Consider the following 17,428-nt stretch of genomic DNA (forward strand, 5'->3'; position numbering starts at 1 on the left):
CTGTCTCTGCCCCAGAGCACCCCAGACCTGTTCGAAGGCCCACTCTGGGCCTGTCTGCGCATGCCCAGTGGCCTCTGGAGGGTAATCCCGGAAGTTGTCTGTCCCGTTTCCTCTCAGCCCGTCCAGCTATCTTCTAATCCGCATTTGGGGCCTACTTCTGAGGGCCCCTCAGAAGGGATGAAATGGAGGGAATCGGGGGCCCTGGGGCTGCTGTCAGGGAGAAGCTGTGGGCGGGAGACTCAGGGGTGCAAAACTCCTGCCACATGGGTGGCTGACTTCTTTGCATCAGGCTGGTCTGGTGGAGAAAATGACCTCACCTGCTTGAAAGAACCCTGGGTGGTTGCTGGGATCTGGGGTCGGGGAGGGGTCCCCAGGGCCAGACGGAGAGGAGCTTAGGGGCTGAGAACACCTCCCCCCACAGCCTGGCTGCAGCCCAGCCTGGCTGCCTGTGGTCTGGCCCGGGAGCAGGGGACAGACCTCCTCCGTGGCTGGCACCCGCTCAGCAGCCTCTTCCCAGCCACGGCAGGGAAAGTGAGAGGGGCTGACGTGGGGCTGACCTCACAATCGGCTCCCCATCCTCCAGGACCTCCCTCGGGGGTTCACTGCTGCTGGGAAGCAGGACCTCCCTGGGGTCCCTGGGGGGAGGGAAGCAACTAAAAGATGCCACAGGCTGAGCGGGCGAGGAGGCACTGGGGGCTAGGTCCCCAGCCAGGGCCAGGGGCTGGGGGAGAGGGGAGATGAAAGGCGCCTGGCACCCCAATACCTCCTCTGCTGCCTACAGGAGACCTGAGGTTTTCCTTAGGAGAGTCATCATTGTAGAGGGGCTTTCGAAATTTCTAGAAATGACTTGAGACTGGATGGCCCTTGAGGACAATGAGGAAGAGGCGGGGGATGTGGTTTTTCTTGTGCTACCTGGCCACTCAGCCGACGTGCCAGACATTACCTAGACTATTCCGCTCAACGTTCGTAGGAGGCCCACGTGACAGGTGAGGACACCAGGGTGCAAAGAATTTCACAGGCTTGTCTGAACTCCTGCGGCCCTGGTCAGGGTGCTTACCCTATGTCAGCCCTTCTCAGACTCAAGGGAACAGAATCCCCTGAGAATCACCCTGAAATACAGATTGCAATTCAGCCTGTCTCGGGTAGGGCCTCGATTCTAAATTTCTTAGCTCCCGGAGGTAAAATTCAGGGGTTGGCAAGGCTCTAGAAAAGGACCCCTCCAGTGTCTTCCAGTGTCTTGTGGCCTTAGGCTTTCTCTGGCTCCTGGCTGCGTCCCTCTGCGTCCCTCCCTCTGCCCTCACGGGGCCTCCTTCTCTCTTCTTCCCTCTGCATGTCTCTTAGAAGACAACTGTCCTTGGACTTGAGGCTCACTCAGTTCATTTGGGATGATCTCACCTGGAGGTCCTTCACTTAATTACATCTGCAAAAATTCTTTTTCCAAATAAGGACACATTCGCAGGTTCCAGGGACTAGGAAGAGGATGTTTTTTTCCAGGGGCCACGGTTCAACCCACTGGAGTGGGCGACGCAGGCGACGTAGGCTACACCCCTCTCCAAGAGGGGACCAGGAGAGCCGGCAGAGGAGGAAGCGAAGAGTTCTACCGTAGGCTGCCTACGTCTGCCCTTTGCCTATGACACACTCTTCCTCGAAGAGCCAACCATCCTTCTGGGGAACTGGGAGGGTTCCAGCTGGCCTGCCAGGGCGGAGGGGTGGGGCCTGGGTGAGCAGAGCCAGGAGAAAGCCTGCTGACAGGTAGAGCCATTCCTGGCTTTGATTCATTGACCGTCCGGGGCAAGAGCTGGACCAAGTCTCTTGGAATTACAAAAATGCCCCACACATATTTTCCCTCCCAGCGGTGGTTTTGTTCTCAGCCAGCAGAGAAGGCCTGTCTGCTCTGCTAACCGCCCCCCACCCCCCCACTCCCCGCTCAGCCTCCTGTCCCCTTGCCCTGTCTGCGGCTCCCTCATCACATCCCCCACCCCCACACCTCTCCCCCCAGAGACACCCTCTCTCCGCTGCCAGTCACTGAGGCCTCAGTGGGCAGGGCTTGACCACGTCCTCATAATTGAAATATTTGGCCCCTCCACTAAGGCCAAAGCAGGGCGGTGCTTCCCCCAAGTCAAAGGGACAGATTCAAGCTGGGTTCTGCTCAGGCAGGAGGGGGCGTGGGAAGTGTCTTGGACACAGGAGCCAGTGGCCAGTAAAAGATTTTCTGCTCAGCACTGGAGGATCCAAGTAGCCTTGGAGCAAGGCAGGGGCCAAGACTCAAGGCCCACTGACCACCCCCTCCCCAAATCCCTGCCTTTGTCATGGTGCCCTCCTTCCCACCTTCCCCTCATCCACCACCTGGCATCACTCCAGGCTCACAGAACCTTCCGGGAGGGAGGAGGAGGGACGTGTCCATTTCGTGGGTCTATTACACATCCATAAAAATGTTCTTCAAATTTCTGGGGACAGAGGGAGCTTTTGAGGCACGGCCAGCCCCTGCTGCCCTCTCGGGACTCAGAAGCCCACTGTTGGGCTGGGCCGAAGCCCCAGTTTGCGCCTGTGTCATCCTGGGTTCTTGTAGAATCCCTTTCTTTGGGCTGCATTGGATGCTGGGCAACGGTTTTTGCAAAGACCGCTGCCGAAACAGCCCCCTAGGAACCCACTCGCTGGAAGGCCTGTCACATGATGACTACCACCCACCCCCCCGTGGGTCTCAATGGAGAAATCACCCTCAGAACCAGTCCCAGGGCAGGCTCTGTTTTCCCCGAGACTGAAGAAAGCCTCCTCCTTTCTGAGTGTGAGAGGGAGGACCACCGGCTGAGCCCCTGCCGACGCCCAGTGTTGTGATTGCCCTCTCCACCTCGGCTTCTGGCACCTTCTATGTGCCTCTTCCATCACTCACATCCTCCCGAATGCCCTCACTGATTGTCCCCAGTAACCTGTGAGCTTCCAGAAGGCCTAGATTTTATCCTATTCACCTTTCAAAACCAACACAGGGCCTGACACTTCTAAACATTCATGAGTGAGTGAGGAGGTGACTCTCAGAAAAACTGTCCAAATCCTCAAATGAATCTCAGCTGGGAGAACCTCAGACCCAAACCCCAGGGTCCCTGTGTCTATGGTTATCTCATTCTAACCTCCCTTATTCCCCAAGGGAGAAGTCCCAGGAAACTGAGAATAAGGTTGGCATGGAAAGGGGCCCCCAGGTGTGAAACAGAGGGACAGGACAGCAGTGTCCACTGCGGGAGAGCTGCTCAGGCCCAGAAAAGCCTTGGTCCTGGTGCCAGCATCTGCCACAATCCTGGGCAGGACCCTTAGACTTCCTGCTCCAGGGTCATTCATGCCTATGCTCTTTAGCTCCCCTTGGACAGTCACCGGGCCACTGAGGACAGAAAATTGGCAGCTGGTCTCTTCTAGATCCCTGGGGTTCCATGCTGCAGAAAGAACATGAAATGTGGAGCTAAGGGGTGGGCCAAAACAGTCTGCCAGTGGGACCTGGGCAAGTGGCTTCATTGCTGAGACTGTTTCCCTCTCTGTGAAATGGGGATGATGACTCTTAGAATCTCACGGGGCTACTGTGAGACGGGAGGGGCAGGGGCCTTTCTGGATGGCACGCCACGATCTGGAACCCCAGCCATCTTGTTCCACCTGTGCCTGTTCTGCCCACCCCACCCACCCATGCCAGCATCCTTGCCCAGTGGAAGTGCCCCCTCCACCACCTCCCTGCCCTTTGTCGAGGAGAACTCCACTAGACTGGGTGTCCAAGACAGAGAAAGTCCCAACCCCCCCGCCCCTGTCTCCCCACATCAGTACAGTCTGGAGAGCTTGCCAAGAGCAGATTCTTTATTAATTTCTCTTTTTTCTTAAAAAAAAAAAAAAAGTATTCCTTCAGTATAAAAAATAAATATTTTAAATATGACATTGAATAAATAAAAATAATCTGTCAGTATGAAACATTCCCACAGGGTACATTCATCAAAGAGGAATTTGTCCCTCAGGGCCAAGTCCTATCCAGTAGAAAGGAAGGAGAGAAACACAGAGGGACAAAATGGGCTAGCAGTGTGGACGGGAGAGATGCCCAGGTACTGGGATCGAGGCGCAAGGGTGGGGGTGACCCGAAAAGTGGGGACATCTGTACCATCTGAAGGGAAATTCTCACTTGATTCTGGCCTCCAACCCCATAGGCTCCGTCTATTCTAGAGAGCCAGCCAGGTGGGGCTGGGTTCCTTGTGAAGAGGGGGCAGGGGGCATCCCCAAGGAGGAGGCAAGGAGAAGGGGGGAGGAGAGGCAAAGAAACCGGTGGTGCTTTTTTTGCTTAAAATGTTTTTTAAATAAGTAAAAGTTCCCAATACTCCTTTCTCCATCAATTGCCAAATTATTTGTCCTACCCCCTCCTCTGCTGACAGCCTGTTCCTCCTCCCTACTCTTGACCCAGGATGCAGGTGTGGGTCAATACCAGCAGATGAAAAATGAGGAAAAGGACAGCTTCCTGCCCTGCAAAGCTTTTTCCGCACAAAGGCTCCATAATTTCGGGCTGCTGTGCAAAGTGGTCTGCTGGACTGGTTCGAGAAAGGGTGTGGGGGATGGGATGGGGATTGAGGAGCAGAGCAGGAGATGGGGGTGGGGAAGGGAGAGGGCAGAGGCCGTGGGAGCGAGGCAGAGAGGTGGTGTTGGGCCCAGGGGAAGAGATTCCCTTGGTCCTTGAGCCTCATACCCTGCCCAGGTGGGCTCAGCACGGTAGCTGGTATACTTGAGGGGACGGGATGATGGAAGATCCAGCTGGCCCAAGCCTTCTGAGTCAGGTTCACCAAGGGAGCAAAGTGCTGGAAGGAGGTAGGAGGCGAAGACACCGGATGAGGGTGAGTGTGACCCAGATTAGGACAGCCTCAGAAAACCTGTGGCTGTCATGGTCTCCTCTGCCACCTGCCACAAAACCACCTTGCCCCCACCCTACCCCCACCCCTGCTGGCTGCCCACCCGCCCCCCTGCCCCCAGGGTAAAGTGCTCAGGGAAGACAGAGAGGTGCAAAGTGAGTGTAAAGTACCATAAGAGCATTGGCTGAACTGCTAGGACCGCCACCCGCTCAGGGTTTGAGAAGAAGCCAGAATGTTCCTCTTAGCAGCTGCCCCAGCTCGGCACCCCCTCCCTTGCTCCCAGACTGGAGGGCGTTTCTCCACTTGCCTGGCCCCAGCACAAAGGAAAGGATCGGGTTCCCTGCCTGGGAGCCCAGACATGGGTGGGGGCGTGGGGGGAGGTGGGGCAGGAGGGACCACAGCTTCCTGGTCGTGGGCCCAGGGCCTCCCTATCCTCCTCTCCAGAGCAGGGAGCTCCTCCCTGCACTGCTCCAGCTTCCCAGAGGTCCACCCAGGCCCTCTGGCCCTTTGTGGGTGTTTGGCCCACCCGAGCAGGAGCTTCCCCACTGTGTGCAAGCATGCTGGATGCTGGCTCAGGACGGTTCCAGAGCCCCTTGCTGGTCTAGAGACAGCATGGGAACAAGGAAACAGCAGCAGAGCGGGCCACCAGGACTGCCTTACCCAGGGTTCCCGGGCACCCTCTTAGCCGCGAATGTTACCCCTCACAGCACAATTCCAAGGAACTGCCAGAAAACACAGTGTTGAGTGAGCCCCCTGGAGCCAAGCAAGATGGCGGCCCTAGGAGAAGGCCCCCAGGCCATCACTCCACAAGCCCGCCCAGCCTGCCATGAACCCAGGATCTTGATATCCCCAAATCAGGCCACAGTTGAGATGGGGTATGGAGGCGGGTCCCCTGTCCCCCACCCCGGTGACCAGTTCTCTCCGATCCTGACTCTCTTCTGAGCTTCACCCGTAAGGCTTCTTCTACTTGTAACATCTTTGACTTCAGGACCAGTCCCTGTGAAGGCTGGGCCCTGGCTCTTCTATGAGACATCGTATTATTTCTGTTGAGTAGGAAGCAGGGAAAGGGAAACTTACTTTGCCATTTAAAGCACCAATAAGTTAATATAAATAGGGCATCATAATAAATAGACAATCGTGCTGGGTCAGACACACAGCACTCTTGGCTCTCAGGCTTACTAAGACCCTGACCTCAGGTTCTGCTGTCCCCTTGTTCTAGGAACCAGAGATGGCCTCTAGTCCCCATCAAGTACCTTTGTGTGACCTCACGGGACCTCCAGGGGTCCCGGATGTGAGCTGCCACCCTGAACTACCCAGTTCTTCCCATCCCTTCCCATCCCTTACAGACCCCGGCCCAGAAGGAAGACTCTGGGTGCCCTCGGAACCTCTTCACCTAACTTTGCCACCTCCCCAAACCCCACCTCCAGGTCCAACCACCAGATCCTGGCCATCCCGGGCTTCAGGAAAGACTGTAGGGAAGGAGAGCCTGCGAAGGCTCTCAGGACCTCTCTACCTTCCCAAGCCTGAAGGTAGCCTCTCAGCCTCCCTAGAGGCCTGAATCCCAGTGAGCTCTTTCTGGAACTTTCTGTTTCACAGTCCAGTCTCTAAGCCTGAGCTCTCCGATCATGCTCAAGAAAAGGAATATCTTAAACCAGAGCTCCCCTTTCTCTCTTCTACTCACTATACTTATAGGGGCCCAAGGAGTCCTCTGGATCCTAGCCCCTCTGGCCTGTTTGAGCTCCGTCAAACTTTCCAAAGACTCCGGAAGGGGCAGCAAAGGCACCGATGGTGGTAATTCTGTGGATCTGACTCCTGCCGTCGGGCCCCACAGTCAGAGTCACCATGGACAACTTGTGCAGTTTTCTCACAAAGCCCCTAGCCAAGTGGGCCAAGTGGGGACAGAGGTCCAGCCCACAATCCCCTCACCAGCCCAACACCCTGGTGTCTGGCTGTAGTCTCCCACAGGAGGGGACCTTCTCCTAATTGGCACTGCTTGGCTTTATCACAGCCCACCCTAAGGGGAGTGGACTGGCCAGGAACCCTCGGGGGTCTGCCGGCAGCCCCCAATTTGGCCTGGCGATACTCTGGGCCATGGCCACAGTCTGAGAGCTGCCTGAGCCTAGGATCTCAGGGTGTTCCCTGCAGGCTTCAAGACCTCCCATCTAGAAGGCCTGGGCCACCACGGCAATGACCTGCTTATACTTCCCCAGGAGCTGACAGCCCAACTTCTTCTTCTGAAAGACGTCTTTGCCCGAGGTGTCAGGGCCATAGGCCACGTCCACGTGGGCCACATGGTACTTGTTACACAGGCGGCAGAGCACATTGCTGAGGAGGCCCCGCAGGATGTCCGCCGTGGCGTTCAGCTTGCTGTGGAGGCTGAGGGCGTTGGGATTGAGGACCTTCTGGTCCCGGGTGATGTTGCCCAGGGAGGCACCAAGGTACGCGATGATACGGTAGAGCTCCACGAGCCGTGTCTTCTCTGTGCCGTTGGCGTGGAATGGCGGGAAGTCTGTCACATTGGGGCCACACAGCTTGTCCAGGTTGTTGGGGAACGGCTCCCCCTGGGCCGTGTACTGAGGAGCAGAGAGGGAGAGGGGTGGTGACGTTGGGGGTGGTCAGGGTTGAGGGTTCCAGCCCTACCGCCAAGCCTCTGGGCAAGCTCTTGGGTCCATTTCCTGCTTCTGGCATAGAGACCCAGCTACTCGCCCTCTAGGCATCTCAGGAGCACTGTGAGAGCCCGGAGTAATCAATGGTGTGAACGCACGCACGTGGTGAAGCATCAAGGGACTCTCGTCCCCCTCACTCAAGATCATATGGGGACGGAAAGGAAAACACCCCGTCTCACCTTCTGTGGGTGTGCCACACACACTTGCCCTTTCACCCACCGTACGCGCCTTCTTCCTGGACGGCTTTGCACCCCAGACACCCACAGCCCACTTTCTCTCCCAACAGCAGCATCTCCCCAGTCACCCCTCTTCCTCTCTGTCCCTCATTGGCCTCCTGCTCCACGTGGTGGAGGAATGCCTAGACCAGCAGTGCCCAGCTTCCCGCTTTTCCCCTCAGCTCTGCCCAGACCCAACTGGACACCTTGGAAAAGTGGCTTCCAGTCTGAGCCTGGGCTGGGGGAGGGGCACCCCCACGCCCCTGAAGCTGTGGCGGGTAGGGGATTGTTGTTGAACCAAGCCCTTTCCCCATTCTCTCCTGCCGGCTCCAAACTCGATCTCTTCCCAAGCCAGCCCCACCAGCCCAGGTCTGTGGAGCCACACCCCCCACCCTCAGGACCTAGAAGGGGGGACTTACATAGAGAATAAAGAGAGCATTGGCACTGCCATTGAGCTGCGCCAGTTGGTTCCTGATCTGGTTCATGAGGTTGCTGTGACATGGGTGGCGGGTGGCACAGGTGGCGTTGACTGGGGTGATGGGAAGGGGGGTCCCTGCTCCGTGTTTCCAGTGCAGAACCAGCAGCAGGGGCACAACTCCTAGGAACACGCAGGAAGGAGCCATGAGCAGGGTGGCTGGGGATGAGCAAGGGGGCTCGGAGCAGAAGATACACCTCTTCTCCCCAGGGACACCAATGCCCCCCAGCCCACCTCCAGCTCTGTCTTCCCCAGGCTGCTTCTAGTTTTCATTGTCTCACTGCATCTGTTTCTGTCCAATTCCCTCTCTCCAGATCTCTATCTCTGCTTCTCTCCACTCCCTTGTTTTTTCCTTCTCTCTCTCCTGAGAGGAGGAAGGGGGTAGGACATGAGCTGTTCCCACCTGCTGGGAGCTGGGTCCAGCATGACAGGAACCATCCAGCCCTTTCCCTCAGGAAGGCAAAAAAACCCTGAGGCTTCCTGCCCCCCTCAGGCTGGAAGACACTATGCCCCAGGCCCAGCAGGTCTCAAGGGACAGAGAGGTCCCTATCTTCCCACCTCACAGGATGGTCCAGATTCTTGTGCATTGCTTCATGCCCCCTGGTCCTTTGCAGGAATTAGCTCCCAGATCAGGCTCCCATGGGAACCCGGGGTTCGGAGGTGCGGATCTTCTGCGGACACTCTTCTCCCTCCCAAACCTGTCACTTGATTCCTCTGGGAGCTAGGGGCAGCAGACCAGTGAGGCTGGAGAACCGGTGAGGCTGGGTTTGGCTCCAAAAATTCTGCCACCCTCCCCCATCTCTTCCATTGCTCTTCTCCCAATGGGGCCATTCTTATATTTAGGACCCTCAGCTCCACCCCAATTCTGCAATTCTGCCCCCTTCTCTAACCCCAAATCATCACTCAGAATTTCCTGTCCCCCAGACCTACATGCCACCCCCCTCTTATTTACCATTTGCCCCAGGCGCCAGGTTAGGACAAGGAGAATCCTGGGGTCCTGCAGGCTCTCAGAGCCTTGGGGAGGGAGAGGAAATGGTGCAACCAGAAAAGAGAAAAGGGAAAAAGGTCGCCGGCAGCCAGGTGGGCGGAGGAGGAAGGAAAGTGAAAGGTGACAGGAGAGCTGGGAGCGGTCCGGGCCTGTTCTGGGTCGCCCCTCCCCCCAGGGAGCCTGCTTCCCTGCTTTACTCTCTCCGGTTCCCTCCCAGGGGCCTCTCCCAGTGGCCCAGCAGCAGGAGCTAGGGGCAGCAGACCAGTGAGGCTGGAGAACCGGTGAGGCTGGGGTGAAGGGGGGCGCTGGAGCACTGGGATCTCCCCCGTTGGGGCAGTGGCAGCCTCAAGTTCACTTCTTCTGGGTCCCCTGTTCCTCCCAGCATCCCCAGGCAGCACTGAGACCCCGGGATGGTTGGGGGGCCCCCACAGCCCCTGCTCACCTAGCAAAGATCACAGCTTTCCAGGCACTAGCAGATGGAGGCGGCACCTGCTTCCGTCCTGGCCGGAGTTTGCAAGCTGCTCGGAGGTCGCTGCGCCTCCCTGGGAGCAGCCCGGGACGCGGTTGGAAAAGAGAAAGCGGAAAGACAGACAGACAGACAGAAAGAAAGAAAGAAAGAAAGAGGGAGGGTGAATCGGGAGAAAGCAGAGCGGGAAGAGCACACGGGAGAGTGGCAGGAGAGAGGAGGAGGAGGAGGAGGAGGAGGAGGAGGAGGAGGAGGAGGAGGAGCGGGAGGAAGACTGCGGCGGCCCCCTCCCTCGCCCGCCAACCTGCCGGCCCCCGGACGCTGAGCGCGCGGTGCCGGGACCATGTGCCTGCGCTCGCTCCCGGCCGCCACCCAGCGCCTCCAGCGGCCCGGGCCGGCTGCACCGGTGCCCCAAGTGTCCGTGTGTCTTCGGCGAGTGGGTGTCCCGCTCGCGATCGCCAAGTGTCCCAAGTCGCCGCAGCACCCTCCGTGGGGCGCGGAAGCCGGCGCGGGGCGGGTGGATTTACCTGCCGCCAAGACCTTCATTATGGGCTGGACTCCAGAAGGCTTTGGAGGAGACCTTAGACGCGGGCAGTTTTCAGAGGTTCATGCTCAACGGGGAATTTGCCTGATTTATATACTGGAGCCTGTGTTGTAAGACAGAGAGAGAAACAGCTATATTTAGCAGGGATCCCCGTCCAGGAAGTCGTTTGAGGTGCATCATAGGAAATTATGAATGGAAGAAAGTGAGAGTGGGGGGGGCAGTGAAGGGGGAGGGTGGAGAGAGCAGACTTTTTTCCTCTTCTAAGAATTTGATTGATAAAATTATAATGAACTCTTCAACAAAACACCCTGTGGTTTTCCTGAGTGGCTTGCCCTAGGAGTTCTTTGAAGTTGGGGAGTGCGAGGATTGTCCCGAGGCTCCAGTCATCAGGGTCCCTGGGGCTGCAGGTGCTCCAGACAGCCCTGACTCACCTGGGTTTGGGGAGGTGGCTCGACACTAGGCAAGCAGATGGAGGCTGGCCCCTGTGGCCCCGTGATCAAGGGATTTTGGGGGCAGGGGGGAGGAGGCAGTCTGGGGCTTGGCTGAGAAGGAGGCTCCAGGAAGAGGGGCTGGGGCCCTGCTTGGACTTTAGACCGTGATAAAGCAGAACTGGAGTTCTGTGGGCACCTCAGACGTAGCCTCCTCCAACCTGCCCATTGCTACTGGGGCCAAGTGGGGCTTCGAAGGGCACAGGTTGCCCAGAGTCCCACGGGGTCAGACCTCCTGACCACCACTAGCAAGCCTCCATTGCTGATACCTGTGAGGCTGGGGAGGAGCTGGGAAGATAGGGGAGCAGGGAGGTTGCGGTGACTCAGTTCTTGGGGGACAGCCTAAGGAGGAGCTTCTGGGAAGGTGTTGTGTGTCGGGGGTTTACCTAAACTCTTTGTGGTCCAATCTCCCCCTTCAGGGAGCATTTCCATTCTGGAGGGACACCTGGAGCAGAGACCCGGGGAGGCTTAGCGGATCAGACCCAGGTTTCTTCCTCAGGATGCTGAGGGCCTGGCTTGGGAGAAGAGAAATAGCTTGCCCCAGCCCCCAACCTTGGAAGCGCCCTTGGGCTCAGAGAATAATGGTAACCCCCCAAAAAGGTATTTCTAGAGTCTGTAAGGCAGGGTCACAAATAAATTCTGGTGTCTATCATGACCAATTAGATTCATAAACATGTGAGGACAGGCAGGAAGGAATGGTGGAGACTAGGGCAAAATGAGCACGGGACTCCTCCCCACAGAAGGCATTTCTAAAAAATGATGTGAAGAACACCTATCTGGCACCGTACTGTCTCCCCAATTTGCCAGGGCCACCCTCTGTCCCATTCCCCTGGGGAGCTCACCCCAGCCCTCCGGCCTGACTCTAACCAGGAAACAAGGCAGAAGAGTTGGTTTCCTGAGGCAGGGAGACCCACCACCTTTCTCAGGCCCCTGCTCAACCCCTCACCCATCCTCCATGCATGCTCCCAGCTCCTGCCTCTTGCCACATCCCAGACCTGCCCAACCACGCGTTCCTCCCTCATCGTGCCAGGACGAGCCCTCGTGCCTGCTGCGGTCCCCCTTCCCCCACACACACTCTGCCCTATCCAGGCTCACTTCCCCCATGTCCTAGGAGGACATGGGATGTGGGGTGATAAACCTGCCCATCCCAACTGGCACTTCCCGGCAGGGAGGAGGCTGGTAGAGTCCAGACTGGCTCTCCTTCCTCCTCCCTCCCCCTCCTTGTCTCTTCCTTGGAAGGCCCTAGAAGACCCCTCCTGGCACTTGCCCCTCCCATACACCTACTATGGGGTCCACATACACCCCCAGGAGGCCCACCTACCCCTGCCAGGCTCAGGCAACCCCACGGCACAAGACACCCCAGCTTACTTCCCTCCCCACTCCCCTGACAAAAAAATCCCCCCACTCCTCTCCTCTCCCGAGTGAGGGCCTGACACAAACACGGAGCACGTGAACACAAATGCTGGGCCAGCCTCCAATCCTACCGCCACATCTCCCAGTCCCCTGTCACCTGACTCAGCCTGGTGCTTCTGCTGTGGACCCCTCTATGGGTCCCCTTGTTCCCCCACCTGAGACACTCTCTAGGTGCCCTGATTCTCCTGGAGGCCGCCAGCCCTTCCCACCACTCTCCTGCCCCCGTCTCTCCCCTCCAGCCTTCAGAGTAGACTTCCAGGTCCTTGTACTGCATCCCGGCTCCCTGGATCCCATGCCAGCCCTACAGTCCACCCCCAGTCACCATGTAATCTCAGCCCCACCCCACAGGAAACAGGAAGTGGGGGCAGAGTCTAGAAGTCACTTAACTCCTCCCCAACTGGCCCTCCCATGCCTCAGTTTCCCCTCTCATGGTACCTGACTTGGTCCGTGCTCCCCAAGAGCTGTGGGCCCCTCGGCACCCTAGGCCCGGCTTCCCTTTCCTGCCCATGTCCAGGCACCACCTGCTCTGGGCCTCTGAGGGGAAGCTCGGGCAGGGTCTTGGAGCCGCCAGGCCGAGAGCTGCCTGCAACGTGGCCTTAGTCCCCAGGAATCGGCCGCCCAGACCGCACTCCAGGCCTGCTCTGGTCTCCCGGAGTTTGTTTTCTTCCCTCCCTCTCTATGAGCTTGTGTGTGTGTGTGTGTGTGTGTGTGTATGTGTCTGTGTGCGCGCGCGCGCTCGTGAGTGTGTGTGTGTGTGTGTGTGTGTGTTTTCCCCTCGGCTTCCTCACGGAAGGCATCCTCCCTTCTTGGCTGCATGCTCCCGGGGTTGTGACCCCAGGCCCCACCCTGGAGTGGCAGCCCCAGCTCGGCCCCTTCCAGCTGTGACTTCATCTCCAGGCTGTCCCGCTCCTGCACACAGGGCCTGCTGGGGATTTGACCCGCCTCAGGGTGAGGGGGACCATCAGGGTCCACATGGGGCCCTTTTCTGCCGACCAGGGCTCTGCCAGGTCAGGGCCCCAGGGTGCTGTCTCCAGGTGGCTGTGCCCTACTTTGCTCATCTCCCCTCTCCAGGAAGTAAGCCCACCTGTCGGCCTTCCCAGGGCCCCGAGGGGCTCTTTCTGTCCTAGGTACTCTGTCATAGGCGCCCACCCCCTCCTCCTTTTCTGCAGCTTCTTGCCTGCTACGCATTCGCCCTTCCTAGATCATCACAGGTGTTTTATTTTTCAGATGGGGAAACTGAGGCTTGGAGAAGTGAAGCCCACTTGCCCAGCTCTGTGCAGAGGCACTAGAGCAGGGTCTGGAACCCACACCTCTGGCTTGCAGGCCGAGTTGAGACCGCAAGCACCTCCAGCTCTGAGAGGAGCAAAGGCTCATGAAGAGCACATAGGCTGCTTCTTCCAGGATGTCTCCCCTGCCCACAGCTCAGACCAGCTTGAGTCTGCCTGTTCCTATCTCTCTCCTCTCAAGCGGAGACAAGTCTTCTTCCTCACTCCTGGAGGGCTTGGATGGGGTCTGAGCCTCATTCGTACTCTTGACAGCACCTGGCTCAAGGTTACACCAGAGGCGATGCTAAGTACTTTTTAAAAGCATTTCACAATTTCCAAAAGCCGTCTGGGCCAAATGTCTCGTGGAGAGACCCTGTGGAGCTCTCTGGTCTGAATCATGGACTTTGGCCTCAGTCAGCACGTTGGAAATTTGGTTTTGCCCCCTCTGAGCGGGGGACTTTGGGGGACGTGAGCAGTTCCTGGCCTCAGTTTCTCCATCTATGAAATGGGAACAATGGCACCTATGCTGTGGGTTGGCCGTGAGGTGTGGGGCTCTGCGCATTTCTGGGCACTCCACAAGCTCTCAACAAGTCAGCATTTATTCTTACCAAGTGAAGAACCTCACCTCACTGGGAAGGAGGGGCTTTTGTCCCCATTTTAGAAAAGAGGACACTGGGCACACTCCGGGGCTGAGGAGGGAAAGCTGACAGGAACTGTATCCCCTCTCCTGATGGATAATGAGGAAGGACACCCTTATAGGCTCCAGCTTCTTCAGGGACACCCCAGACAAGATAAAACAGGTCCTATGGGGGGATGGCATGGCACCACTCGCTCTCCTCATGTCCCATCCTGGCCCCTGACTCCCCCTCCCCTCCTCACCCCAGGCCTGAGCTGAGGACAGCATCTGACCCCAGGCTCACCGCCCCCAGGAACTGATTCACCCCCAGGCCCCATCTGAGAAGGAAGGAGACATAGCTCAGCTCAAAGGGGCTTGAATCACCAGCCGCCCCCTGCGGAGCCCCGGGGGGGGGGGTGATGCGGAGGCGGGGGCCAGCCCCCTGCCTGCCTGTCTGTCTCTTTCCTGGGCCTCAGGGGCACTCAGGGGAGAGGGCAGCCGGTGGCAGTGGCCATCAGCTGGGGGACGGCTGGGAGGTACCCTCACAGTCAGGCATCCTGTGTGGGTAGCCAGTAGTACTTACTCACCAGGTAAGCAGCTCTCTGGGCATTGGGGAATTCCCCAAGACCAGTGACCCAGAAACAGAGTGCTCTGGGCAAGCCCCACTGCCCAGGCCAGCCCCCACTCCTTCCTTCAGCATCCCCTCCCCTGTGCCCAGCGGAGATCTCAGTTCTCTGAAAACTCAACGGGCAGCTGCTCTTAGCCTCTGGCAACCCAGCCCCTGCCTGGCCTCGATTTTCCCACCTGGGAAATGAGCACAGGAGAATCAGATGGGCCCAGGGAGGCAGTTGGAGGTCAGAGGCTGTGGTCCAGGACTAGGGCCGGTGAGGGGTGGCCAGAGTTGGCAGGAACAGCTCAGGAATTCTGGCACAGCCCTGGCAGTTGGGAGTCCTGTCCAAAAAGGCAAAAACACCTCATTATTCGACACTTGAGCAATGAAAGTGTCACTACGCCTGTGGTCCCAGCCTGCACCCTGCAGCACCACGAAACCATCGTGGACTTTCCTGTGGCCCCTGGCGCCGCTTTGCAAGTCAGCCGTGGGCCAGCCAGGGCTAGGCTGGGGGTAGAGCCTGTGGGTAAAGGTGCGGCTCAGAACCAGGAGAGCCTGGATTCGAACCCTCCGCATACCACTTACCAGCTGTGTGACCGGGGGCCACCGGGCCCCTCTCTCAGAGCCTTGATTTCCCCTCTGGAAGTGGGAATGCTGCGTGTGGTGCTGCCATGAGGGGTGTTCAGTGGGAAACACAGACAATGTGCTTAGCACACCATGGTCATTCTAGTCGGAGCTCTGAGTGGTCCCAGGAGGGGTTCAAATCCCAGCTTGAGTCAGGGCCCTGGGTCTGAGAGGCCAGGAAGGGCTCCTGGGTCCTCTCAGTCCACAGAGCATGGTGTGGCTCCTGGGGGGTCAGACAGCCTTTGAGAACCTTAGCAGGAGAATAAGTAATACTTCCCGCCTCAGTGTCCTGGAGAGCCCAACTGTCTTTGAGACTCTAGAGGCCCGGGTTCTGGGATTATAGTCTGCTCTTTCTCACCCTCACCCCGTCAAATCTCTGGCAGGGACCAGCTACACCCCTCAGGGCCAAGCACAGGCCAGAAACCATCCTGGCCTGCTGCCAGCTGCCCCCATCATTACCCGGACATTTCCTGACTGGTTCTGCGTCAGGAATCACCCCCCTGGAGGTGAATCAGAGTGACTGCATTTTTTTCTTCAATTCTGATAGAAATTGCAAGGGAAGCAGCAGCCCACAGAGTGTGCTGATCACATCATTGGCAAGGTCAGAAGCCAGCCTTCGAGGCCCACACTGTTACATGAAGCCCACTTCCCCGCCGGGCTCTGCCCTCAGCATCTCTATCTTGAAGATGGGCTGCTCTCCTCTCTCATCCGCCATCAGCATGGTCTCTGTGAGCACCTTGACCTCCTGCTCTAGGTGCTCCCGCTGGCCCGAGACCGGAGCAGGTGGGATGGAGAGAGCAATGTTTTCACGCTCTGGGTTTCGGAAGCCGGCCACTTAGCAGCTCATGGATTTAATTCAGAGGGCTGCCGCCAGCACTTTCAAAAAGGAAATGGAAGAGCCAAATCATGGGGCATCGCCCAGAGCAAGGGCAAGTGCTCCTCCACAAACTTTTTTTTTTTTTTCCGTTGTCTCTATGTGTCAGCGGCCACATCACCCTCCCGGTCGCAAGGTGCGATGTGTTTCTAACTGCGGGTCGCGGTCAAAAACGTTTGTAAGCCACTGGTATCGATGATGAAAGCCTGGCCCTGAGGGGCTGAGGAGTGTCTTGCTCAAATCAAGGTCACTCAGCAGTTGACAGCATGGGACTCAGGACTTCCATGCCATCCTGCTGTCCCTTCCAGTTCAGGATCAGGCAGGAGGTGCTGCGGGCGGGTCGGGGCCGGGTGGGGCGGGGCGGGGCGGGGCAGCTGCTCCTGGTATAGGCTGGAGGCCTTTCATCACCCTGTGTGGGACAAAGGCCCTGGGTGGGGGGGACCCAGCCCCTCGCCTTCCACTCCCTTCTGCAGCCTCAGACCCCCAGCTCCCCGCCCCACCCTGCCCCACCTGGGTGGGGTGGGGATAGTCACGGGCCTTTCCTCACTCCTCCAAGGGAATGCTTCATCCTCGCCACAGGTGGCAGCAGGAGGAAGTGGCCAACGTGTGCCCCCCCTCCTTCCAAGGTAGCCTCCCACCTGGAGACTGAGTCTGTCTGGGAGCACCTTCAGGGCATCCCATGGGTCTAGGACTGAACGAGCATTCATACGCGAGCATGCATGTGTGGCAGGGATCTGTGTGTGTTGACCGGTCCGTGCTGGGCTGTGTCTGATCCTGTGGGCATGCACACGTGTCTGTGCTGGTCTGATCGCTTGTGGGAGACAGCTGAGGCATACATATCTCTGGCTGACTTGGTGGCCCTCTTTGTTATTATTGTGTGGCTGTGTGAGTGACCGTGAATGTGAATCCTGCACGAGCATGTGTCTGACTTGGTGTCTGTGTGAGTCTGCGTGGCAGGGAGGGTTTCTGGGCCCAAGTAGTGAGGCATGACCCCTGCCCAGGCGAAGTGTGTATGTGTGTGTGTGCGTGTGTGTGTCCCAAGTGTGCCTCCAAAATCCCTGCCCCTCACCCTCCAGCTCCCATCCTTGGGAACTGTGTGGCAGCCTCACGTCACGGGGGCCACCAGCAGCTGGTTTCCTCCCCACCCCGCCCCAGGCCCCCCTGCCCTGGCCACCCTGACTTTTGGCGCAGGGACAAAGCTGATGTCAGAGCTGAGCTGACAGCTTCCTTCTCCCACTGGATTTTCCAAAAGAGAGAGACCACAGCTCGGCTCCTATTAAATAATCGTGGCGGGGGGGGGCGGGGAGGATGTTTCACTCAAT

General features: G+C 58.1%; 1 protein-coding gene across 2 annotated transcripts; it reads right to left on the minus strand.

Annotated features, from left to right (window-relative positions):
• Positions 1-4,983: 4,983 nt before the first annotated feature.
• LIF (LIF interleukin 6 family cytokine) lies at positions 4,984-12,691 on the minus strand. Of its 2 annotated transcripts, none has more exons than XM_059408806.1 (4): positions 12,553-12,691; positions 10,200-10,319; positions 8,163-8,341; positions 4,984-7,435 (listed from the first exon to the last, which is right to left on the minus strand). In XM_059408806.1, exons 2-4 carry the CDS (start codon positions 10,216-10,218, stop codon positions 7,025-7,027), a joined length of 609 nt encoding a protein of 202 aa, XP_059264789.1. In that variant the 5' UTR covers positions 10,219-10,319; positions 12,553-12,691; the 3' UTR covers positions 4,984-7,024. The 2 variants fall into 2 exon arrangements, with proteins under 2 accessions (XP_059264789.1, XP_059264790.1); XM_059408807.1 differs by lacking the exon at positions 12,553-12,691 and having other exon boundaries at positions 4,984-5,905; positions 7,055-7,435; positions 10,200-10,385.
• Between the last annotated feature and the right edge of the window lie 4,737 nt (positions 12,692-17,428).

This window comes from Mustela nigripes, chromosome 8, assembly GCF_022355385.1.
Source record: "Mustela nigripes isolate SB6536 chromosome 8, MUSNIG.SB6536, whole genome shotgun sequence".
NCBI lineage: Eukaryota > Metazoa > Chordata > Mammalia > Carnivora > Mustelidae > Mustela > Mustela nigripes.